The sequence below is a fragment of the Pan paniscus genome, chromosome X, assembly GCF_029289425.2.
Source record: "Pan paniscus chromosome X, NHGRI_mPanPan1-v2.0_pri, whole genome shotgun sequence".
Classification (NCBI taxonomy): domain Eukaryota; kingdom Metazoa; phylum Chordata; class Mammalia; order Primates; family Hominidae; genus Pan; species Pan paniscus.
In genome coordinates this window covers 64492317-64513359 of record NC_073272.2, presented here as the reverse complement: position 1 = coordinate 64513359, position 21043 = coordinate 64492317, and the positions used below count along the sequence as shown (strand labels likewise).

The 21043-nt window shown below is 38.1% G+C and overlaps 1 protein-coding gene across 4 annotated transcripts in view; it reads left to right on the top strand.

The window, feature by feature from the left end:
• The window catches only part of ZC4H2 (zinc finger C4H2-type containing), a 118327-nt gene that overhangs the window by 57097 nt on the left and 40187 nt on the right, over positions 1 to 21043 (top strand). Inside the window, exon 1 of one of the 4 annotated variants that reach the window (XM_003816920.5) lies at positions 1159 to 1327. The exons of 2 other annotated variants lie outside the window; for them this stretch is intronic. In XM_003816920.5, the coding sequence (XP_003816968.1) occupies positions 1275 to 1327 (53 nt within the window). In that variant the 5' untranslated portion in view covers positions 1159 to 1274. Of the gene's footprint in view, positions 1 to 1158; positions 1328 to 21043 lie in introns of those variants that run through there. One more of the 4 variants, XM_008970022.4, reaches the window with a different exon arrangement.

Below are 21043 nucleotides of genomic sequence, written 5' to 3'. Positions count from 1 at the left end.
GGGTGGGCGCCTGTAATCCCAGTTACTCGGGAGGCTGAGGCAGTAGAATTGCTTGAACCCAGGAGAAGGAGGTTGCAGTGGGCCGAGATCTGTGCCACTACACGCCAGCTTGGGCGACAGAGTGAGACTGTCTCATAAATAAATAAATTAATTAATTTAAAAGTTTATTAGATAAATGTCTGCCTACAGGATTAAGTCCAAACCCTTTAGTCTGACATTTAACGTATTTCATAGTCTGGTTCCTACCTGCCTTTTCTAAATACTACATCTCCCATTTCTTTTTTCCACCTCTACACCTCATATAAGAACCCTATATTTCAGGCACTCTGAACCACTCATCCTTTCCTTTCTCTCTCTGTTGTATCCTCACCTGGAGAGCCCATTCTCCTCTATGGTCTGACAAATTCTTAGTCACTCTTGAGACCTATTTACATCTTCTCTGCACAGGTTACACCTTATCTATTCCTGTATTTTGACACCACACTGTACTGTAATTAATAGGTAAATTTTCAGCCTCTTCTGTTCCTCAAAGGCAAGGATTTGCTTTTATTTATCTGCCTTGCCCGGTGACTCCTACAGTACTTCTTCCATTGACTGGCAAAGTCCGAGCTTAAGTAATTGTTTGTTGAATGGGTAAGTAGCTGGAAGTACTTACCCACTCTCCTTTCCCCCAGCTTTTGCAGCATCTCCCTCCTCCCATCCTCCTCTTCCCCACCCCCGCCCCACCCTAAATTGAATGCTAAAGTTACTGGTCCCCAGGCAGCAGCTAGCACATTCAACGTCTCCAAAGCTACTTTCCCTGCAGGGTTTCTTTCCATCCCCAAGGCGTAATTAGCGACTACCGCTAATCTTTTGCGGGTGGGTAGGTGCGAGGGCCCCCGAAGGGAGCGAATGGGTATGTCTCTCATCTCTCCAATTGCCTTCAGGAATTTTTTTTTCCCCATTTTCCCACACACGGGCCAGACGAATATCCCCATTCCTTTGCACTCTTCACAACCTTTGACATAATTATCTATAACAAATTGATTTAAAGTGCGGCTGCAGGAAGGGAAACAGGCATGTCTCGCTTGGCCTTCTGGGAGTTGTAGTCCTACAGGCCCCCGGGCTTCCTGGCTGGCCCTGAAGCTCCGGACTACAGCTCCCAGGCCTCTCCAAGCCCCTACCGCACAGGCTCATAGCCCCAAGCCCGGAGGAGGTGGCTACATTGTGTCTATTGTATCCCTTGGCTGGTGTATTTGTACATCTCTCGGGACGTGAAATTGACAGTGAAAAGTATGGCAGATGAGCAAGAAATCATGTGCAAATTGGAAAGCATTAAAGAGATCAGGTAAGTGGCACGTTGTCCCCCTCCCCGCCCCTCTCCAACCCTTCGTTGCGGGAGAGGGCTAATTATCTATTGTTGGGCTGTTTGTCTAGAGGAGCTGGAAAGGGGCCCATTCACCACAGACTTGCCGGAGAGGTGAGGATGGGAGGGGCACTAAGGAGAGTTGAGAGAGAGAGAGACCTCTTGCCAGATGTGGCTGAGAAAGCAAAGATGAAGAAACACGGGTTTGGTACCAAGACAGTTTTATTCTTCTCGAGGTGGAGGTCAGGGCTCTGCATTCATGGACACGTTTTTTAAAAGTACTTGTGTGCCCCAAGGTGTCTTTGGCTCCTTGCTCTTTAGGAGTCGGGATTTTTTTCCAGTCTCTTGTTCAACTTCAGAACCTGGAGTTCGGGAAAGGCTTTTGAGAGCCAAGTCTAGCGCATCGGGGCTGGTGGCTGCTGCCAGGGGCTGCCAAGTGGGGGTTGCAGAGGAATCTCAGCGGGCGGAGCTGGGAGAATGGCGCGCGCTCGTTTTCCTTTCACTCACTCGCCACTTTCTTCCTTCCTATCCCGCGCTTGGGAGGGGGATGGGAGCAATGGGGACTGGGGACGCGGTCGCTGCGCTGATGGTGGGATCGCGACAGCTGCTCTGAGGAGCTGGAGGTGACAGGCGGGCTGGCAAAGTGGGAGTTGCCGAAGTGGAGTCCGCTACCCGGTTGCTCCTGGAGCAGCTTTTGGCAAAGCGATGATATTGTCCTTGCTCAGAACACAATAGCGCCAGGCGGGCTGTGTGGGCTGGCCCAAGGTCTTTCTTCACCTCGCCTTCTCAGCGTGAGCCCCTGCTTTGGCTTTTGCTCTCACTCTGAGAGTGGCCTGGGTCAAGCTCTCTCTCTGGAGTGTTTTCTGAGAACCCAAGGTGGAAGATGTCAAGTGTGTTTCTTTAAGAAATAAGACTTTGATCATGAGATTTAACCCTTAGAGTGCTGGATGAGACCTACACATGGTGATTAGTGGTGGTAGGTAAAACACCTTGGTTTCTTCTTCTTCTTGAGGGGTTGCATCTCTCTTTCTACAGGAGAGGTAAAGGAAGGGAACTATCATTTATTGAGTCCCTTCCCGCCCCTGTGTGCCAGGCCCTTTGACCTACTTTTGCTCATTCAGCAAGAGTCCTGTGAGCTTCCTACTCCTCCTTTACAGCTGAGGAAATAGAGGCCCAGAGAATTTGAGTGATTTTCCCACAGCCACGCAGCTTGAAATTGCCACATTTTGTTGGTCTGCCTGCAAAGGTATTCCTTTTCCCACTATGTCCCAGGTAAAGTCTGGAAAGGAGAAGGGAATATGTTGCAATTTTTTTTTTTTTTTTTTTTTTTGGCAAAAGCATCAGAAGCTAGCTAGAAAGTGAGACACCTTAGTACAGTAGAATGCCAGCTGTCATAACGATGCAGCTAGTCAGAAGCTTAGGCTTGCAAATGGAGAGCCTAGACTTCCACTCTCACCAAGCTTCAAAGGAACCACCACCCCATGCCCAGAGAAGGACCAGTTGTGAGCAAGGACTTTAATCCCCAGTGAAAATAGACCTCTCCCAGTGAAGACCATATGGAGAACCATGACTTCTACCCTTACCAGTGGTAACTAGGAGTTTCTACCTCAACCAGCTAGGATGGAATCAGCATAGGCCCAGAGAGAAGGCCAAACTTTCACCTCTAAACAGCAGTAACAAACAGCCCTTCCCCAATCTGGATGTCAAGAGACAGTGGAGAAACTGGACTTCTACTGTCCCTCTTCCATCCAAGAGAGTGGTAGAGGACTGCTAAAACAAAAGATTTAAATAAGATCCAGAGTATCCAACTTCTAATCAAAAATCACTTTCCATACTAAGATATCCACTTGAATGAGAAGAGAAAATAAACAGATGCCAATACTGAGATAACACCCATGTTAGAATTATCTGATAAGGATCTTAAAGCACCTGTCCTAAAAACATTTCAGTGAGCAGTTACAATACACTTGAAACAAATGATAATGTAGAAAATCTCAGAAAATGAATAGAAAGTCTCAACAAAGAAATATAAAACATAAAGAAGAACAAAGTGACATTTTTAGAACTGAAAAATACAGTAACATAAAAACCCCAAAAAACTCAATGGATAGGTTCAACAGTAAGGTGGAGAAGAGAGAGGGAAAAAATAGCTTACAAATATAAAACAATAGAAATCACTGTGGCACTATAACAAAAGCTTTAACATTTATGCCAACAAATTCCCAGGAGAAAGAAGGCAGGATTGGAAAAGTATTGGGAAAAATAATGACTAAAATCTTCCCAAATTGTGCAAAAGACACAAACATTTAGATTCAAGAAGAGGAGCAAACACCAACATAATTGACACAAAGAAACACACTCCAAAACACATTGTAATCAACCTTCTGAAAATGAAAGAAAAAGGAAACTTCTTCAAAACAGCTGAAGAGAAACAAAAGCTACAAAGGAAAAAAAAATATTAGAATGACAGATTTATCATCAGAAACTGACGATGCCCTAGCATTTTGTAAGTGCTGAAGGAAAAGAAGTGACAACCCATAAATCTATGTCCAATAATAATATCCTTCAGTATTGAATGCGTAATCAAGACATTCTCCAATGAAGAAATACTAAGGAAATTTAGATATACCCTAAAAAAAGATGATAGTAAGCTCTGAAAACAGAAAAGAAACAATAAACAGTAAGCAAAAACATGGTTAATGCAGTAGACTTTCTCTTTCCTCTTGAAATTTCTTGTATTTTGATAATTGAAGCTAAATTTATACTGTTATCTAGTGTGGTCTCAGCATATGTAGAGGAAATATTTAACACATTTATATTGTAAACTGGGGAATGTAAAGGGGATTGTAAATGTAAAGAGATGTAAAGGGGAGGACATGCTTCTACACTTCATTCAAGCATGTAAAGTGGTAATGTCAGAAGACTATTAAATAAATTATGTATACATAATATATTACTGAGAGAAAACACTGAAAATGCTATACAAAGAAATGTACTCAAAACATTATAAATAAATCAATATGAATTTTTAAAAAATGCTCCAGTCACCCACAGGCAGGCAGGGCAAAGAAAATGGAGAAACTAAAATTATGGAGAATGAACAGAAAAAAAAATAAAAAAGCAGACTTAGCCTTCATGTATCAATAATTATGTTCACAACAAATAGTCTAAATACTTTGCAAACATTAATCAAAATAAAGCAGGAATCGCCATCTTAATATCAAATAAAACAGACTTCAGAGCAAAGAAAATTCCTAGAGATGGATATTACATAATGAAAAATAGTCAATCTACCAAGAAGACATAACAATTCCAAATGTGTGTGTTCCAAAAGTGACTTAAATTAAACTGCTTTTGACAATTTTACAGTAATATACAAAGGTTAAGCCACTTGGTTTAAGAATTTAAAATGGAGAAAGTACTATAAATATATACTTGATGTTCACATATGGACAGATAAACATGTATGAGAGATAGAAATAAGGAAGGAGCAAAGGGTCAAAGAAACTGAAGAAAGGAACTAACATTTGTCAAGCACCTTTTAATTTAAAAGCTCCTGGCTCATTTACTCTTTAGTCTTCCCAAAGGAAATCTGGGATAGGAATTATTACCCCCACTTTACGGATAAGGACATTGAGGATCAGACAGATTAGGCAACTTTCCCATGGTTACACAGCTAGGAAAGAAAAAATAATATATCCTCCTATTCACATGGCATGCGCATTTCAATGTTATTAACTGCCCTTACAAATGCTGATTATCTGATTAACCATTATTCACAGTTCTTCAACTGCTATAATCCTAAATCTCCTGAAGTATAAGCATAGCAGCATATTTCTGTTAAAGAAATAATGTTTGCTGGACAGAAGCAGGAATGATGACAGCAGCATCATCTAATGACCTATTGAAGTCAAGCTAAGAGCCTTACACACATCAAGACACGAGCCCAGAAATATATGCATTCATACTCAGCACTCACACCAATGGCAGAATTTGCAGTGGGAGAAACATCAGAAGCGGATTCTCCCACCACAGACCATTTTCTGCTTCTAACTCTGAACACACGCCTACCCCTGTCTTTCCTCCCAATCCCAATCACACTCCCACATTATGTTCCCAACCTCAGCCTCCAAATCCTACACTAATCTATTTTGCCCATGTTTTCCTTGGACTTTTAAATGGTGATGAAGGAGCATGTAGATAAGTGGAAGAAGAGAGACAAGAATGGAACAAAAGAAGGGAGATAGAAAAGAGAGAAAGGGAGGATAGCAGTAATAAAACAGAGACAGTGAGTACAGGCACCATTAAATGGACCAGAGCCCTACACCAGCTCCCCAAGTACATAACAATATTTCCTTAAAATGCACATGCCATCCATTCATGTGTATTGCGTACACTCACACCCCGATGTACACATATCCATACACAAAGAGCTTTCCTCACTTGAAAAAAAGAAAAACCATTTTGGAAGGAGATGTTGAGTTAAGTAGATACTCTTAAATGAATGTTTCTCGACTGGGTCCTTCTTTTCTTTTTTTCTTTCTACACACTCTTTTGAGTAAATTCCTGTACTTCCATGGCTTCAAATATTATCCTCCAAATCTCCAACCTCTATACCCCACCCACATTCATGCTTTAGCCCATACATATGACAGCCTACTGGGCTTGTCCGCCTGGAAGTTTCACAGATAAATCTCAGCTTTATATCTACGTCTCTTCCTACAGCAATCAAGCTCCTCCCCTTAAACCTTTGGTTTAATACCACCATTCTCTGCACAGTTACCTCAGATGGCAATCTGAAAGTCAATGTTGACTCCCCTTTCTCTTTAATGACTCACCTGCAATCACTTAGTAAATTCTATTTCTATCCTGAATATCTTACCCAATACCTGCCCCACTCTCCACCTCCCAGTTCACTGCTCCATTTCAGGCCTTCATTATGACTCGGCATGGATATTTGTAATGCAGTATCCATTTCCATCTGAAGAATTACTTCCCTGTCTACAGTCTCTCCTCTGTCTGCAATGTCATCCACATTCCTTTGAGAACTACCTTCCTAAAGCATGGTTGTTATTTTATTTCTCAAACATCTTCACTAACTTTTCATTGTGTATGACAATCTTTTTGAAAAATACAGGCTGCGTCCCATTATTAGCTCATAAAAAGAATTTAGTTGGTCACTAGTAGCATTTTTAAACAACCTTTTTTAAAATAAAAAGGAAATTATCAACATACATTGCATATGAAGTAGTAGGTATATTTGGAGAAGGTTTTGTTTAGTTTTAAATATGTGTATGTGTGTATTGTGTCATGAGGTGAAATTCATTTCTCACTTACGTCATTTCTTACTGTGTCTCTGTTGAACACACATTTACCTATCGGTGTTTCCATGGCATTCATGCTGCCTCCCCGGAAATCTGTCCCATACCCACCATTCTGACCTTATCTGCTACTGCTTTTTATTCATCCTATCCTTTAGCCATATAGAAGTTCTTACTGTTTTATATATTTCCGTTCCACCAGACCTTTGCCTCTGCAGATTCCTCGTTCTAGAATGCCACTCTCCCATTCCAAGCATCTAAATCCTACTCATTTTTCAAGGAAGACCCATATGAAATGCCTCATCTTCTCCAAAACCTTCTCGAGTTCCCCAGTCAAAATGAATTACAATACCCCAACCACAGACTCCACAGGGAGATTTATTATAGCACTCAAGTTATCCCATCTAATGATGGAATTTTGAATTGATATCCTCCCTTCCTTCCTCCCTTCCTTCCTTCCTTCCTCCCTCCCTCCCTCCCTCCCTCCCTCCCTTCCTCTCTTCCTCTCTTCCTCCCTTCTTCCTTTCCTTCCGCCATTGGTGTGGCAGTCTTGGTAAGCTCCTCTGTTACCTGGCTTGGGGATTGACTCAGAACCAGTGCTTACTCAAGACCAAGGCACAGGACAACTGGAACCTCTGGGACTTGTGGATGGGCAAATTAAGCCAAACAATGCTGGCCACAGGAGAGAGAGTGAAAAGGTGTTGGCATTTGGTATTGAGATGTAAGAAAGTTTTCAGAATGAACTGTTATAAGAAACCTACTTTGCTGACAGTAGCTTTGTTTCCAGTTGAGCAAATAAATATTACATGGAAGAATGCTTAGTACTTAGGCAATATTCTCACCAGACTGGACTAAGCAGGAAAAACTAGCTCCTTTGTGTTCATTCAGTGACATTTACTGAGCATAAATCTGGGCCATAATCAGGGCTGGGCTATCCTTTGGTGGCCCATCACTTAGGATAAATTAGACCCATCAGAAGGATCTTCTAATCAAAGTCAATAGCTCTGATCTCTCCCTTGAGTTCCAGACTCACATATCTAACTGCCCATTTAACTTACACCCTTGCATGTATCACTGGCATCTCAAACAGGCCCTCAACTCCAGCCCCACCCCTAAACATTTTTATTTCCCAGTCTTCCCCATCTCAGTAAATGCCTCACTATGCTGAAATCTGGAAGCCATTCTTTATTCCTCTTTTTATGTGACCCTCTCCATCCACACCATCAGCATAGTGGTTATTATACTTGACCATGCAGGAGGTTACACCTAAAGGGCTTTTAAATCATTGATTGCTGAGCCCCATTTCCAGGGTCTCTGATTCAGTAGATATGGAGTGGGGCCTGAGAATTTACATTTCTAACAAGTTCCCAGGCAATGCTGCTGCTGGTGGTGCAGGGACTACATGTGGAGAACAACTGCATTAGTAAGACCTGGCCAGTTATACCTATACAATATAATCTGGAATTGTCCACTTCTCATCATCCCCTCAACTTATTAACAAATACCAGCACTTTTCCATCAATCTCCAGTAAACAGTATCTTTTCACCTAATTTTCCCATCTTCAAGGCCTACAGGTCCCAGCTGTCCTACCCTGCTTTTTGAGTGTGCATTGGGGCTGAGTCACCTCTGAAACTGGGTGACAGATGAGCCTGCCAAGTTTGTCCCAGCAATGGATGATCCATGGCCCTAGAACTTCTTCTTTGCACCTGTCCTCTTCCATATTTGCCAGAAAGAAATCATTGAAAAGAAGGTATCCAGCTGAATGTTTTATAGTCTTGGCTCAGGAGTCTGTCTGGAGAACCTGTGGCCTAGCAGTCTGCTATGATCTGAATGTACCCCAAATTTCATGTGTTGAAACATAATCCTACCATTTTGATGGTATTAAGAGGAGAGACCTTTTGGGAAGTAATTAAGTCATGAAGCCTCTGCCATTATGAATGGATTAGTGCCTTAGAAAATGACTTGGAATGAGTTTAGACCCTTTTTTGTACTTCTGTGATTTCACCATATGAAGACACAACATTCACTCCCTCCTGAAAATGCAGCAACAAGGTGCCATCTTGGAAGGAGAGACCAAGCCCCTCACCAGACACCAAATCTGTTGGCACATTGATCTTAAACTTCCTAGCCTTCGGACCTGGGAGAAATAAATTTTTGTTCTTTACAAATTACCCAGTCTGTGGTATTGTGTTATAGAAGCACAAACAGAGTAGGACAGGAGCTCAGGAATACTGGTCCAAAAGTTACCTAAGATTGTCATCCTGGTGACTGTAGAAACCCTAAAGTACCCTGAAAACCCTGTGGTTTCCCTGTGGTTCACGAGTCATACTAGCTGTGCTTTAGCCTCTTGGAAAAATCTCATTAGGAAATTTTATATATAAAATTGCATCTTTAATGATCTGGATGGCTTCCTCACTTGTAGGGCCAAACATTCCACAGATTTCATCTCGTTGAAGCATCCAACAATTCCATGCAAGGCTACACTGAGTCCTGCTTTCCAGGTAGAATTTCCAAGGTGCCAAGAGATTCCATGAAGTGCACTATTTCACCCTGAAAATTGATGACTGAGCCAGGACAAGAATTCACCCTACTGGCCTGGTTTTTATGGCTTTAAATCCATCATATGATGAAAGTTCCTTGTTGTGATGGAAAGGTGATCAGATTTACAATGCTGGATTTTCCACTTCCTGAATTTGTCTTCTTGGGCAAGTCACTTTACTTCTCTCAGCCTCAAATTCTTCATGTGTGAAAATAAAGTGAAACATACCTGCCGATATGGTTCTTATGAAGATTAAATTTTGATAGCATAAAAAGTGCCTAATACAGTTGCTGGAACATAGGCACCACAAATATAATAGCTATTGTTATTAAATAAAGCTATTATTAAATAAAGCCTTTCTTAACAGACGGTTGCTTTCAGTTCCTGTCACTTAGATAGATTCTTAATAAATATGAACCAAATGAATGAAATCCTTGCCACCCATGGTAATGTCTTTTCTTCTCTGAGGCTACTGATGCTATAATCACTCCCCTGGATTTACTACCTACCATTCAGTAGTTTCTCATTCCAAATGTAATGATTGAGCCCCGCTTATGGCCAAAGCAGAATGATAGGTGTTGTGGAGGTTAAAGAGAGAAATATGGTATAGTGCCACTGTCTAGAAAGCCCTCGTGTATATAATTACTCTGATTTGAAGTTGCTTCATGCATAAATCTGTACTTTTTAGAGGACCCAGAGGACCATGACTATGTGCCTTGTGCTAGTCCCTTTCCCATCCTGGACCTTTATTTATTCACCTCTGAAATAAAGAGGATAGATTTCATGGGTGACTTTGAAATAATGTTCTGACGAGCCCAGGGAATTCTAGGGAGGGTTATAAAGGGCCACTGTGATAGAGTCAGGTGATGGTTGAATTTGAGGACAGATTAATGACTCTGGGGGTCCCACTTCCACTTTAACCATAACAGTTATGATTTGTTCCATTTTCTATATTGGATCTCAATCAGTTATTTTATTTGAAGGAAGGGATCTTATCATTCATCCACAAAAACCAGCGCACTTCTGGATAAATGGTGCTTGCTTAATACAATTTTTAAGTCTGCTTGATTGATGGAAGTTTGTAAAGAGGGAATTTGGTATTGTGAGTACATCTAAGCAGTGACTGGCATGACACTCTATGTAGATTAGAGAGAGGAAGGGCCTTTTATTTAGATTTAATCTTAGCACAAACTTCTCAATTGCTGGACAGAGAATGGAAGGCTGGGAATTAGATGCAAATCCTGAAGACCATAGTAAAGGCAATCTACCTCAAATGCAACAAATTATTTATTTATTTATTATTAAGCCATTAAGCTCCTTCTCATTTCTCCTGGCTGCCTTAATCAGCAAACTTTAAAAAAATCCATTCCCTCTACCTAAGCCTTTAGACAAGTCATTTATTTTTCTGGGAAAACATGAGCATGCTTAGAAGTTATGTTTGTGGGAGTTGTAGGTTTAGATTTAATTCTGGGTGCAGTAAGAGGTCATTACAGGATAATTTGAGTTGTATTTTATATACCATAGGAAACATCCATTTCAAGTGTACAATTCAGCATGTTTTAATAAATTTAAAGAGTTGTACAATCATCACCATAATATTTTAGAAAATTTCCATCATTCCAAAATTAGCTCTTTGTTCAGTTTCAGTTGATCTTTGTTCTTATCCACAGCCCCAGGAAACCTGTAATATATTTTCTGTCTAAATAGAGTGGCTTTTTCTTGATGCTGCATATAAATAGTTATACAAATGTGGCCTTTTGGGTCTGCCTTCAGTCACTTAGCTTATTGTTTTTGAGATTCATTCACATTGTAACATGTAACAGTATTTCATTCCTTTTTGTTGACAAATAATATCCCATTGCATGGATATCGCACATTTTGGGTGTTCACTCACAAGTTGAGGAGCATTTCAGTTATTTCCACTGTTTTGGCTCTTATGAATAATGCTGCTCTGCACATTTGTGTACAAGTCTTTGTGTGGAAAAATGTTTCCATTTCTACTGCTTAGATTCTCAGGAGTGAGATTTCTGTTTCATATTGTAAGTATATGTATAACTTTTTAAGATACAAGTGTTTTTGAAAGTGGATGTCCTAGTTTCCATCCCAAGAGGGAGTGTATGAGGGTCCCAGTTTCTCTACATCCTCAACAATACTTGTTAGTGTCTGCCTCAAAAAGGCATTATAGCCATCCTAGTGGTGTGATGTGATAGCTCACTGTGGTTTTAACTTGCATATTCCTAATGACCAATCTTGTTGAGTATCTCTTCATGAGTTTATTTGCCACCCATATATCCTCTTCTGTGAAGTGTTTATTCAAACCTTTTGTTCATTTTTTAACTGGGCTGTTTGTTTACTTATTGTGAGTTTTGAGTGTTATTTACATTTTCTGGAAACACATTTTTACCAGACACTTGATTTGCAAACATGTTCTCCCAGTCTGGGACTTATCTTTTCATTGTCTTAACAGTGTCTTTTGAATTACAATGTCTTTTTTTTTTTTTTTTTTTGCTTCTTTGTTTGAAACAGGATATCACTCCGCCACCCAAGCTGGAGTTCAGCAGTGCCATCGTGGCTCACTGAAGCCTTGAATTCCTGGGCTCCAGAAGTTATCCCACTTCAGCTTCCCCAATAACTGGACTACAGGCTTGTGCCACCATGCCTGGCTAATTTTTCTTAAATATTTTGTAGAGACAGGGTCTCACTATGTTACCCAGGGTGGTCTTGAACTCCTGGGCTCAAGCGATCCTCCCGCCATGGCTTCCCAAAGTGTTCTGATTATAGGTGTGAGACACCGCACTGAGCCAGAAACTTTTAATGTTGATGAAGAAATCCAATTTATCAGTATTTTTTATGGATTGTGAATTCTTGTTCCATTTAGGAGAAATGTTTGCCTAAGTCGTATTCACAAAGATTTTCTCCTATATTTTCTTCCAGAAATTTTATTTTTAGGTTTCACGTTTAGGTCTATGATCCATTTTCACTTAATTTTTTTGTATGTTGCAAGGTACGGGTTAAGGATTTTCTTTTGCATTTGGATGTTCAGTTGTTTCACTATCATTTGTTTGAAAGACTTGTCCTTACATCTGTGGGTTTATTTCTGACCTATCTGCTTCATTGCTTTATTTGTGTATCTTTATGCCAATAGTTTGCTGATTTGATTACTATATCTTTTTAATAATTACGGAAACCAGGTCATGTAGGTTCTCCAACTTCATTATTCTTCCTCAGAAATAATTTTGACTATTCTAGGCACTTTGAATTTCTATGAGTTTTAGATTCCCCTTGTCAGTTTCTACCAAAAACCATACTGGGATTTTAATAGGATTTTGTTGGATCTGTAGATTAGTTTGTTAGATTTCACCAGTGTGGAATGAAATAATGTTCTAGGATCTAACCCAAGATACCACATTGCATTTTTATGATTCCATTTAACTTATTTTATGACTTATTAGCTATAATGCTGTTTTATTATTTCAGTGGCTGCTTTAGAGTTTATAATATACATCCTTAACTTATCACAACCTACCTTCAATTGAGCGCATAATACTGCACATATAATGTAAGAAACATACAACACTATATTTCTCCCTTTCTGGCCTCTGTGCTATTGCATTTTGGTACTTTTTGGTTTAAACTGTTGATTATATTTTTAAGTAACTTAATTAAGGAAGAAAATAATCATGATATTTTTCTATGTAGTTACCATTTTCAGTGCTCTGTATTCCTTTGTTTTGATACATTTCCCTCTGCTATCATTTTCCTTTTGCTTGAAGGACTCCCTTTAACATTTGTGGTAGTGCAAGTTTGCTGATGATATAGCATTTTACCTTTCCTTGTGTGAAAAGTTCTCATTTTACCTTTGTTTTCAAAGTTGTTTTCCCTGGGTAAATAATTCTATATTGGCATGGATTTCATCCGTACTTTAAAAGTGATACACCACTGTCATCTTACTTCCAACATTCTTTGATACTCTTTGTGTAACATATCCTTTGTTTCTGACTCCTTTACTGGTTTTGAGCAATTTGATTATGATATAGCTTGGTGTGATGTTCTTTATGGATTTTATGCTTGGAGCTTGATGAATCTATTGGATCAGTGGGCGTGTAGCTTTAATCAAATTTGAAAGATTTTTGGCCATTTATTCTTCAAATATTTTTATCTTCCTCTTTCTTCTTGGTCTTCAGTTACCTGTATTTTTAATTTAATTTAATTTAATTTGATTTAGTTTAATTTAATTTAATTTTACTGTGGTCAGGTCGCAGAACTTGAGATCTACCCTCAACAAATTTTATATTTATAATACAGTATTGTTAACTAGAAGCATAATGTTGTACTGCAAATCTCTTGCAGTTATCATCCTGCACAACTGAAACTTTATACATATTGAATAGCAGCTCTACGTTTCCCCCTCCTTCAGTTCCTAGCAACTGCCATTCTACTCTCTGCTTCTAAGAATTTGACTATTTTAAATACCTCATATGAGTGGAATCATGCAGTATTTCTCCTTCTGTGATTAGCTTATTTCACTTAGGATTATGTCCATGTTATCTCATATTGTAGGACTTCCTTCTTTTTTAATGCTTAATAATATTCCATTGCATAAATATACTACATTGTTAATTCATTCATTTAGGTTGTTTTCATATCTTGGCTATTGTAAATAATGCCATAATAAACACGGGAGTGCAGATATCTCTTTGAGATCCCGATTTCAATTCTTTTGGACAAATACCTAGAAGTAGGAGTGCTGGATTTATATATTTTTATATATTTATTATACCTGTTGGCCATGTTTATGTTCTTTGGAATAATGTTTATGGAACTCCTTTGCCCAGTGTTCAATCGGGTTAATAGTTTTTGTACTATTGGTTTGTAGGATTTTCTTATATTTTATACAAATTAATCCATTATCAGAGATATGATTTGCAAATATTTCATCCTTTATGCAGTTTGCCATTTTACTCTGTTTATTGTTTCCTTTGCTGTGCAGAAACATTTTAATTTGATGTGATCCTACTTGGTCATTTTTGCTTTTGTTGCCTGTGCTTTTGGTGTCATATCCATTAAATCATTGCCACAAGCAAAGTCTTGACGTTTTTCTCTTATGGCTTCTTGTAGGAGTTTTGTAGTTTCAGAAGTTATGTTCAGTGTTTAATACATTTGTAGTTAATTTCTGTGTATGGTATAAGATAAGGGTCCAATGTTATACGTTTGCATGTGGACATAGTTTTTCCCATAGCATTTATTGAAAGGACTATCATTTCTTGCATTGTGTATTCTTGTAAACTTTGTCAAAGATCAAGTGACTGTATCTGGGTGGATTCATTTCTGGGCTCTCTGTTTTTTCCCATGGCCTCTATGTCTGTTTTTATGGCAGTACCATACTGTTTTAATTACTGCAGCTTTGTAATATATTATAAAATCAGGGGATAAGATTGTTCTGGCTACTTGGAGTTTACATGAATGTAAAAAAAAAATGCCATTGGGATTTTTATAAGGATTGTATTGAATCTGTAGATTGCCTTGAGTAGTATGGTTAAGTCTTCCAATCCATGAACATGGATGTCTTCCCATATGTTTGTGTCTACCTTAATTTCTTTCATCAATACGTTATAGTTTCATTTATTGCTAAGTATTTTGTTCTTTCTGGTGCTATCATAAGTGGGATTGTGTCTGAATTTCCTTTTCAGATAGTTTGTTGACAGTGTACAGAAACACAACTGACTTTGTATGTTGATTTTGCATCTTGTAACTTTACTGAATTCATTTATTAATTCTAACAATCTTTTTGGAATTTTTTGGGTTTTGTACAAATAAGATTTTGTCAACTGAAAACAGCAATAATCTTACCATTTCCTTCTCAATTTTGGTGACTTTTATTTCATTTTCTTGTCTAATTGTTCTGGTTAGGTCTCTAGGATCTATGTTGAATAGAAATGGCAAGAGTGGACATCCTTGTCTTTTTGCTGATCTTTCAGTGTTTTACCATTAAGTATGACTTAGCTGTGGGCTTTTCATATATGGCTTTTATTGTGTTGAGGTAATTTCCTTCTATTTTTAGTTGTTGAGAGTTTCTATCAGGAAAGGGTGTTGAATTTTGTCAAAGGCTTTTTCTGCATTTATTGAGATGATCATGTGACTGTTATCTTTCATTCTGTTGATGTGATATAGCACATTAATTGACTTTTGCATGCTGATCTCTCCTCACATCACAGGGATAAATTCCACTGGCCGTGTTGTATGATACTTTTAATGTGCTGTTAAATCAGTTTGCTAGTCTTTTGTTGAGGATTTTTACCTGTATATTCATCAGAGATAGTGTCCTCTAGTTTTCTTTTCTTGTGGAATCTTCATCTAGCTTTATTATTAGGGTAGTGCTAGGCTCATAAAATGAGTTTGGAAGTGTCGCCTCTTCACTTTTTTGGAAAAGCTTGAAAAGGATTGGCATTAACTCTTCTTTAAGTGTCTGTCAGAAGTCACCAGTGAAGCCAGCTGGTCCTGGCCTTTTCTTTGTTGGGAAGTTTTTAATTACTGTTTCAATCTCCTTACTAACTACAGGTCTATTCAGATTTTCTATTTATACAGGACTCAGTCTTGCCAGATTGTATGCTTATAGGAATTTATCCATTTTTTATGTTATCCAATTTGTTGATATGTGATTCTTCATAGTAGTCTTATGATCCTTTCTACTTCTTTGGCATCAGTTGTAGTGTGTCATCTTTCATCTCTGATTTCAATTAGTTGATTCTTTTCTATTTTCTCTTAGTCTAGCTAAAGATTTGTCAATTTTGTTTATTTTTTCAAAAAAAAACCCTCTTAGTTGCATTAAAAAAATTTGATTCTTTATTTGGCTTATTTCTGCTCTCTCTTCATTATTTCCTTCAAAACTGACCAGTAAATCACATGGTTAATAGAATTATTAGCTGATGACATTAAAAGTTATTATAAATCCATTTCATATGTTCAAAAAGCTTGAGGAAAAACTGACCAAGTAGAGGCATGGCAGAAATAAAAAAGATTCAAATAAAAAGTCTATAGATGAAAACTATTATGTCTAAGATCAAAAAATTTCTTAGTTTAGAAAAAGAGGGAGAAAAGATTAGTGAACTTCCAGAAATAGTAATAGAAATCATCCCAAACAAAATACATAGGGTTAAAGATTTTTAAAAATAAACAGTATCAGCAAATTGTGGGACAACTTCATTTGGTTAAAAATACAGATAACCGTCATTTAAAAACAAAGAAGAACATTATGTAATGATAAAACAGTCAGTTCACCAGAAATATGCAACAATTATAAATATATATACACCCAATATCAGAACACTGAACTATATAAGGAAACATTGACAAACTGATGGTAGAAATAGACAGAAAGACAATAATAGTAAGAGACTTCAATACCCCACTTTTAATAATGGATGGAACAGTCGGACAGAAAATCAGTAAAAAACAGCAGGCTTAAGAAACACTACAGACCAAATGGACCTTACAGACATATAAAACATTAAACCCAAGAGCAACAGAATAGATACTCTTCCTAACTGTACACAGAACATTCTCCAGGATAGAACACATTAAGCAATTAGCACATCTTAACAAATGTAAGAAGATCAAAATCCTACCAAGTATCTTTTCTGACCACAGTGAAATTCAACAGTAGAAGGAAAACTGGAAAATTCACAAATACCCATCTTAAGGGTTATATTTTTCCTGCTTATTTGTACATCTGGTAATAGTAAAGTGTGAATGGATGCCAGAAATAGTGAATTTTATCTTGTTGGTTGCTGCATGTATTTGTATTCCTATACTTAGTATCAGTTTTATCCCTATAAGTCTTGCTGTTAAGCATAGTTAAGTGGAACCAAAGTAGTGCTTTGTCTAGAAGTCATTTCCCCTGTACTAATGCAAAACCTTCTTTGTACTTTAATGCTTTATGTATTGTGAAGTTCTTCTACCTTGGCTATTGGAAATAGATCCATGTGGGCTCTGATCACTGTCCCCTTTGGGTGGTTATTTTGCTGGCCTTATGTAGTTTTCTTATACACGTGGGCTAATCAATATTTAACTGAATAATTGGTGGAGTTGGATCCTCTGAAAATTGAGAGAGTCCCCTTTTTTCATTAAAAAAAAAATAAAAACGGTGCTATTTCAATAGAGTTCTCTTTCTACATAGGTCTACACTCTCCAAAACTCTTTTCTGAAAAATTTTGATACCTTGGCTTCCCCAGAGTCATGGCTCCATTTTTTTCAATTGAAGGAGACTAGCAGGCTCTGACTGAGTTTCCCTTCCCTGCAGCCTAGAATATTTATCTAGGCATGAAGATATAGCCATCTTAGGGCTCATCTAAGCCTTTCCATCTTTTGGAGATCACTGACCTTACTTGCCTGAAGTCCAGTGACTTAAGTGCTATTTTTTCATATATTTTGTCAGTTTTTTTCTGTTTTTAGTTATGCCTGGGAGGGTAAATCAGGTCCCTGTTACTCTATCTTGACTAGAAGTGAAAGTCAAGGTTATTTCTCAAATATGGTTTCAAAAGATCAGATTTTGTCATTTAAGACACATATTTTACATTCAAAAATGTAAAGTCAGGGTGTGTCTTAAAATCCATTGGTGTTTTAATCATGCTTAAACATGTGACTGCTGTTGGCCAGGATGCAGTTGTGGTGGTGTTGTCAGTATCTGAGCACATGTGAACTTTGCCATGACTATTCATATTGTCTTCTCTTAAACTGAATTATGTCCATGGTTGCCAACATGTACTGTCCATAGTTGCCACCATGTATTTAGGTTAATTGTCATTTAAAATGTCCTCAAAAAGATTTCACCATGATTCTCCATCAAAATAGAAAGCTATTTTGTATGAAGAAGAACTCAGACCAGAAAAGTCTGATAAAAATAATCTCTTAAATAAGTCTACATTAGGTCTTTCAATTTGTATAAAATGTAAATTTTGAGTTATAAGAAAACAATTTGTTATACTGTAATTGGTAGCATTTTTTCTTAGTAGTGTACAAAATAATGCGTACTTTACATTCAAAGGCATCCTAGATTCAATTAAATAAAATAACTGATTAGCCAGGATATTAATAATGCTAATCTAAGAAAGTCCTAAAATAACAGTGTTTAAAACAAGACAGTTTTAATTCTCCCTCAGATTATTGATCTGGGAACAAGGTATTTGTGGTTTGTGGTGGTGTTTGATAATGGGGACCTAGGCTATTTTTATATTGTTGCTTCACTGTATACAGGGTTTCGCCCTCATCTATATGATTCAAGATTGCCCACTGTTGTGTACACATTTTATCCAATAGGAAAATAGCAATGGGAATGGTTCTTCCATTTATAGTCACAATCCAGAAGTTGTAGACATCATTTCTGCTTCCATAAAATTGGCCAGAAAGTTGTCATATGGTCACAAATAGCTGCAAAAGGGATGGGGTAATATAGTCCTTATTTCAGACATCTTCATGCCCAGCTGAAAATCAGAGGGTCTATTGCTATAGAAAGAGGGGAGAATGAATTTGGGGAGACAGGAAGTATTGTGTTGTTTAAGAGAGAAATGAGATCAGCTCAGGGTATATTCTGCTACAGGTCTCCAATTGGGTGCCACCCCCAGTACCTTCTTAATTCTCCATCTTTCTGAATGCAAACACAGATACAAGAGCCCTTATGCACTGCTGGTAAGAGTATGAACTGTTATAGCCATCCTGCTGATCAAATTGGCACTGCTTAATCAAAGTAAGAATGCACATTACCTGGGCCCCTGAAATCCAACTCCTGGGATAAATCACCCCCCCCCACCACCAAAAAAAATTACTGAGACAGGTACAAGGCTATTCACTTAAATGTTATTTTGGAGGTGGGGAGATAGAGGCAAAGTGGGAGTCTGTCCCTGGAAGAGTCAGCAGATAAAATGTGGTTGATAGCCATATATAGAAGCAAGGAATTCTGGATATTAACTTGAGATTGCTGTGTGAAAACCATATTTTGGAAATTGGCCAATATAACAATTTTTATATACACATATATGTACATATATACACACACACATAAATACACACACACACACACATATACAGGCATGTGCCATATAATGATGTTTCAGTGAACAATACACCACATATACCATAGTGTGGTCCCTGAAGATTACAATGGAGCTGAAAAACTCCTATCACCTAGTGACGTACCCACTGTAACATCATAGTGCAATGTATTACTCATGTTTGTGATGATACTGCACTGCCAGTCATATAAAAGTCTAGCATATAAAATTATCTACAGTACATGATACTTGAAAATGATAACAAATGACTATGTTACTGGTGTATGCATTTACTATACTATACTTTTTATCATTATTTTAGAGTGTACTCCTCTTACTTATTAAAAAAAAATAACTGTAAAACAGGTTCAGGCTGGACTTCCAGGAGGTATTCCAGAAGAAGGCATTGTTTTCATAGTCCTTGAAGACTTTCCAGTGGGACAAGATGTAGAGTTGGGAGACAGTGATATTGACAATCCTAACCCTGTGTAGGCCTAGGCTAATATGTGTGTTTCTGTCTTTATTTTTATTTTTATTTTTTTTTATTTTTGAAACCTGGTCTCACTCTCTCACCCGGGCTGGAGTGCAGGGGCACGATCATGGCTCATTGAAGCCTTGACATCCCAGGCTCAAACAACCCTTCCACCTCAGCCTCCCAAGTAGCTAGGACCACAGGCATGCACCACCACACCTGGCTAATTTATAACTTTTTTTAATAGAGATGGGGTCTTCCTATGTTGCCTAGGCTGGTCTCAAACTCCTGGCCTCAAGCGATCCTCCTGCCTTGGCCTCCCAAAATGCTGGGGTTACAGACTTGAGCCACTGTGCCCAGCCTGTATCTTTATGTTTAACCAAAAAGTCCAAAAAGTAAAAATAAATAAATAAATACAAACATAGAAAAAACGCTTATGAAATAAGGATATAGAGAAATAAAATATTTTTGTACAGCTGTACAGTATGTTTTTGTGTCAAGCTAAGTATTATTGCAAAAGAGTTGTTAAAAGAAAAACTTCAGCCAAATTAAATTTAAAGGAGGTTAATTGAGCAATGAATGATTCATGAATTGGGCAGCCCTTAGAATTACAGCAGATGCAGAGAGACTCCAGCACAGCCATGTAGTGGAAGAAGATTTATAGACAAAAGGGAAGTGACATACAGAAATCGGAAGTGAGGTACAGAAACAACTGGATTGGTTACAGCTCAGTGTTTGCACTATTTGAACACAGTTTGAACCCTCAGCAGTGTATGAGTGGCTGAACTATGGCTGCTAGGACTGGCCAAGACTCAGCTATTGTTACAGGCACATACTCCTAAGTTACGTTTTCAATCTTGTCTACCTAATAAGTTAGGTTATGCTTTGTCCTCATGGACTCAAATGTAGAAGTACAGTCCTTCTCAGGCTATATTTAGTTGGCTTTAACAATTCCTCCCTTTTGGTTACTTTCTCAATTTTGAGATGTTGACCAAAACTTTAGTCATTGATGTCACTATCACCATTGTAAATGTACTTATTTGGTCTTGAAACCCACTGGAAAACAGTAGAACAGTGGGTTTTACAAGGTGGGAACAAGGACAGAGTAGAGGGTACCTCCTTATGCTGTAACATCCTGTTTGCAGGAGAAAAACAAAATCTGGTCTGTTCTAGGATCTATGTGTTTCCTTAAAGTCTTAGTTTGATTATGTCACATTTAGTATGAGTGACTCCATGTTTGTTTGGTTTGGTCTGTTAGGGCCTAATGCAAGAGCTCAGTCCAAAACAATGGCCTCCCATAATTTTGTTTAAAAACTCTA